Source organism: Anthonomus grandis, chromosome 1, assembly GCF_022605725.1.
Source record: "Anthonomus grandis grandis chromosome 1, icAntGran1.3, whole genome shotgun sequence".
Taxonomy (NCBI): Eukaryota; Metazoa; Arthropoda; class Insecta; order Coleoptera; family Curculionidae; genus Anthonomus; species Anthonomus grandis.
In genome coordinates, this window is record NC_065546.1 from 20,730,228 (window position 1) to 20,735,863 (window position 5,636).

At 31.0% G+C, this 5,636-nt stretch overlaps 1 protein-coding gene across 1 annotated transcript; it reads left to right on the plus strand.

Moving 5' to 3' along the window:
* The first annotated feature begins 3,774 nt into the window (after positions 1-3,774).
* Positions 3,775-4,639, plus strand: LOC126742277 (gamma-interferon-inducible lysosomal thiol reductase-like). Its single transcript, XM_050448906.1, has 3 exons — positions 3,775-3,912; positions 3,972-4,127; positions 4,192-4,639. The coding sequence occupies exons 1-3, from the start codon at positions 3,859-3,861 to the stop codon at positions 4,603-4,605; spliced, it is 624 nt and encodes a 207-aa protein (XP_050304863.1). The 5' UTR covers positions 3,775-3,858; the 3' UTR covers positions 4,606-4,639.
* Positions 4,640-5,636: the final 997 nt, after the last annotated feature.

Sequence of the window (5,636 nt, forward strand, 5' to 3'; positions counted from 1 at the left end):
ATTAAATCAACTTTGAACAATTTTTATGGAATATTTAGAGGCAATTTTTAACAAGAAAAAAGTAAACAACTAAAATATAAAATAAAATACCGATTTTTAAAAATAATTAATTTTGCTTTTGTTAAAATTGAGAGTTCTTTAAGAATCTGTCATTCTGTCATGATCTTAAAAAAAATACGGTATTGTTTCCATAGTATTGACCATGGCCTACTATTATTCATGAAAATTGTCTCTTATTTGCTTATTTTTAAAAAATAAGTGCATAGTATTATATATTTTTAAAAATCAAGTGGATTTTTCTACTTTAAAGTACACAGCTTGTTCCATTAAAAACTATAAGGGTCTTTTTTATCTTAAAATCCTAAATTATTAAAATGAAACACATTATATAATCGAATTTTCAGCAGAGCAAATTTTAATGCTTTTTCTTCTACTACAGCTTTGGTTAATTGGAATGCAGTTGAAATGGCTCCTGACCCGTTTACTTTGTTATTTCATGTGCTATGTGACAAGATCAATCAGTGTTTTTCTAAAAAGAGGCTTAAAATGAAAAATAGAAAACCATGGGTCACAGCAGGCCTCAGAACTTCAGCTAAAAACCTCCGTTTTAGTTTACAACTAATGCAAACATTATTCTTTATCATCAGAAATGTCGTAGTCTATATAGAAAGACGATAAAAGCAGCTAAGGTTAAATATTATAGTGACCGCTTGAATATGTCCTCAAATAGGCAGAGAGAATGTTGGTCAATTATAAATGACTTCAGGCATTCTCACAAGAAAGTTTCAGAACCAGAAGTAAGACCAAATAGTTTAAATCATTATTACTGTAATATTCCTCATTTATTGCTCAAGGATGTGAATACTAATATTGATCCTTTGCATTATATTCAACAAGTGTCAGTTCAACATTCTTTTTTCTTTTATCCTGTTAGCCTTACTGATGTTAGAGATGCAATTAAAAGCTTAAAAAACCATAAATCAGCTGGAGCTGATGGAATATCATCAAAATTACTACTCCTTTTGCCTGACTCAGCATTGAATGCCTTAGCTTCTGCCATAAACAATTCCTTTCATAATGGCATCTTTCCAGCATGTTTGAAGGAGGCAGTGGTTATCCCTCTTTATAAGGGTGGAGATGTAAGTGAGCCTTGTAATTTTCGTCCAATTTCTATATTATCTACCCTCTGCAAGATAGTTGAAAAACTTGCAAAAATCAGAATTTTATCTTTTTTGCAACATAATTGCATTTTATCTGCAAATCAGTTTGGATTTCAAACGGGAAAAGGGACTCATCTCGGCTTTTTGGAGAGTGTCTATGTGTCCTTGAATTCTGGAGAGTCTGCGGCGGCAGTGTTTTGCGATTTATCCAAGGCATTTGATTGTGTAGATCATGGAATACTGCTGTCTAAGCTCAATAATTATGGCTTTAGAGGTGTGGCATTGCAATGGCTGGAATCCTATCTGTCTAATCGTACCCAAAGAGTTACAGTATCTGGGTGTTTATCCGATTCCAGATCCCTTAAAACTGGAGTACCTCAGGGTTCAGTGTTAGGACCACTATTATTTTTGCTCTATGTAAATGATTTGGGTTCATTAAAACTGCAGGGCAAAGTGGTTCAGTTTGCTGATGATACCACCATTTTATGGAATCAAAGAGATTCTGATAATGTTAGAGCCCAGGTTTTTAAGGATCTTAAGATTTTATCGGAGTGGTGTGTTTTTCCCTTACCAATCCCTACATCCTCCCTCACCAAGAACTCACTTATATACCTTGGCAAAAAAATTTACAACCATGTATCAGATCCTCTATGTATCAGACAAATTTTAGAAGTTAAGAGATTCAAAAAGGAATTAAAATCACTTTTATTATCCAGGCCATATTATAGCCTTGACGATTTTTTTAATGATACTTTTTAACCTGTACTCTGACATCATTTTAGTGTTTTAGTTTTGTTTCCTGTTAAATAATTTAATTTACTTCTTCTAAAAGCTGTTTTATTGACAGCTTTACTTATTTTTTAATGAAATTTATCAAAAAGATGCTTTTTTTTCTCAATCTGTTTTGTTATGATTAATTTTGGTAATGTATGTAAATTTTATGGTAAAGTGTTTTAGATGTTATGTTTGTTTGAAATTTGAAATTTAAAGTGAATTTGGAATTTTTTAGTTTTTAGGATGCTTGTACACAAGATTTTGTTGTCTTACGTAATATAGCACATTTTCTTTCTTTCTTTCTTTCTATTCTATAGATAAAATTTTATTAAAAGCATTTTTTACTTTTTCAATATATTAAACAATAACGAAGATACAAAGGGGATCCCAAAATCCAAAATTTTCAAAATTACTTTGTAGATTAAAAGCTATGACAGTTGTTAAGTTTTTGACAGTGGCATATCTAGTTTTATAAAAAATCAGCAGAGTAATGTGAAGACCGCAAGGCTCCATTACCTATATCAATCGAGACGACGTACAAAAGTAAACATCCTATACCTAAGGTAATGTTTAACATGTGGAAACTTACTATTTTATCCTTAACAATAGTTTATGTAATTGATGTTCAAAAATACCAAAAGCTTAAGCTAAACAAATATCCTAACCTTTTGTAGAATTCTCTATGAGTTGATTTAGGGCATACTTAATTTATGGGCACCTAAATTATGGGCACGTTCATGAATGTGCCTATAAATTTCCTTCGTGCTATATCGCCAAAGGCAAAAATCTTTTGGGGATAAGTCTGGAGATCTAGGAGGCCATTTAATCAGACCCTTTATGATAATAATAAAGTAGAATAAATTAATGGTACCTTGCAAAAAGATATCAAAGATGCTTGGAAAATATTAAAATGTTTGTCTTCATCTAGGATGTCATCTATAAAAAAAGCAACAATAATTAAGTTTTTTAGAATGCTCATACAGTCTTTTAATGATACTACCATGAAGTTTTCTGCAAAGCATTTTAATTGCAATATTTAGATGTTTATTTTCTGTTGAGTCTGCAGCATATAATAAAAAATTGTGATGTCGATGAAGGGAGATGACACATTAGTGAATAAAATATTCTCTCTGAATGTTTTATCATTTCTTCACAAAATATCATCTGCATTAGTTTTATCATTATTTATCTCTCATAACAATTAGATTTAGTACGGCTTAAAATATTCCGAGTTCTTCGGAGCTGAATATTCAATGCTTCAGAAATTTGTATTGTTACGAAGAAAGTAGTGCCGAAACAGCAATTTGGCGAATTTACATGCTTACACGGGCACATTTGTAAAAATTTTATAAACATGCATTTTTTTCACTTACCAATTATGTCTAGTGCAGAACTAGAGGTATTTAATAATTTATTTTGCTTCGTATATCGAAAGATATTATGTGCTATTTAGAAGCCATTAAATATATGTATTTTATTTGGTTGGCGTTTTTATTTCTATGCCGATATAATCACATAGTTTAGTGATTTGGTATAGACGCTACCTTTGGTAGTGTGGGTACCTTTTTCACCCACAATGAAATTTAAATATATTTTATGTCGATGATAATGTTAACAAATTATAAATAACACGTCAAATGTATATTAATAACTTGAACGCACGAGCGTAGAAAAAGTTTTTTTTAAGTATTTTTATACTCTTGACACGATGATTTTTAAATTCAATTGTTGACGATGTTTCTATTGGTGAACCCACGTAATTATATTATAAAGGAACAACTATTTGTGTAGAAGATAAGCAATTTAATAATTTTTTAAAGCACCTATTCAATTGCCTTATCTTTATCAGTACCACTAGAAAATCTATATATAATTGAGAAATTGATATACTGTATTTATATTCTACATTTAAAATATAAAAAAAATGGTTTTCTTTATTACTATCTGTTTTTTAGGGTTATATGCTTTTAATGTTAATGTAAGTAAAACCTCTTTATGTAAGTTGAAAATACAATTTAAAAGTAATATATATTTAAGGGATTAAAAGTCGAAGATAGGGTCCAAGTGCAAGTATATTACGAGTCCTTATGCCCTTACAGTATTGACTTTATCGTAAATCAATTGTATCCTGGATTTTTGACTATTGGAAGTGACAAAATCAATTTGGAGCTCATTCCTTACGGACATGCCACTGTAAATGAGTTTTATTAAGAAATTCTAGTATTTTTATTTTTTTAATTTCTAGTATTTTTTTTAGGAATCCTTAATTAATGGCACTAAAACCTTCAAATGCCAACACGGACCAGCCGAATGTTACGGTAACAAAATCCATTCGTGCGTAATCGATTTGTACGACGTGAATTCGAGTACTCAATTCATTTTCTGCGCCGAAGGCTCCGATTCTCCTACCGATGATTCTAATCTACAAATATGCGCAAGAAATACAAATGGGATCTCCTGGTCGGAAATTGAAGAATGTATGAGTAGCGGCAAGGGAGATGATTTGCTTTCGGAAAATGGCAAAAAAACTGCTCTAGTTAATCCCTTGGGAGTACCATATATCGTCTTTGATGGCGTTTACTCAGACAAAAATCAAAATGCCGCTCAAACGGATTTTAGGAAGTTTGTGTGTGATCTGTCGGGAAATCCTAGTACCGAATGTAATATATAATAAAAAAGCAAAAATTATATACTATATCCCTTAATGAGAAACTGTTTTAACCTTGTGGCTTCCTGCTTGTAGAGTCTGTGATTAGAGCTAATATTTAGATTTAAATTGGTAAGAACCGCGGTTACTCTTTTGGTTGACAACTTTCACAGGTAAGTGTGACGTATTGTTTCCCTACCACTTAAAAATTTTGATTCAAATAAACAGTCACTCTTATGTATAATGGTCATGTAACTTTGCATGGATGAAGCCATAAACACTTATTGCTTTATTAATTAATTTTAAATTTTCTATCCTTTAACTTTTTTGTAGCGTATTACTACTTCAAGTCATCATCAAGGAGAGATAATTTAAAACTTATTGGTATTTATTTTTCTTAATTTATAAAGGACGCACATCATATCGCAATTCTCAATTAATTTTTTCAAAAGTCCAAAACTGGATAATAATTAGTAAATACCAAACGCCAAACAGCTTATCCGTGATGTCACAGTTTCCCTTATTTTGGTTAAAACCAGAATCGCAGAAACGCATTGGTAAATACCAACTAAAAACCATACCACGCTGAAAATCGGCTTAGATATGTGATAAGTGGCATAAAATATACAGGTTTATACAGCCTATACATAGTTCCTTAATCGTAAAAAGCAATGTTTAAAATGTTTGTTATTATGTAGTAAGCCCAAATCTAATCATTTTGTATATAAAGTTTTTGCCTAATGTAACATGGCGACGTAGTTTCCTAAAAAGATTCTTTCATTCTCTACAACATATCTAATCGTGTTGTGAGTCTTACAAATAAATTCATGGGAGTAAGTTCGGGAGGTCAAATATCAATATCGTGCGTATTTGAGCATAGTGATTTGTATCTGCAGCTGAGGAGGCATAAATAGACAAGATTGGTTGAAGTTATTATTAATAAAAATATTTTGTCGCGCATTGCTTCTGTGCAATTTACATAATTTTTTATATTTTTTTTTATTGCATACTATTTTGATGACCCTAACCCTGTTTAAATAGCCAGATTGTATCTG

Excerpts from the sequence above, each read along its gene's own strand:
- LOC126742277 (XM_050448906.1), top strand. The coding sequence starts at position 3,859 with ATGGTTTTCTTTATTACTATCTGTTTTTTAGGGTTATATGCTTTTAAT. Across the intron at positions 3,913-3,971 it reads TATATGCTTTTAATGTTAAT|GGATTAAAAGTCGAAGATAG; the intron begins GTAAGTAAAACC and ends TATATATTTAAG. Across the intron at positions 4,128-4,191 it reads TTCCTTACGGACATGCCACT|GAATCCTTAATTAATGGCAC; the intron begins GTAAATGAGTTT and ends TATTTTTTTTAG.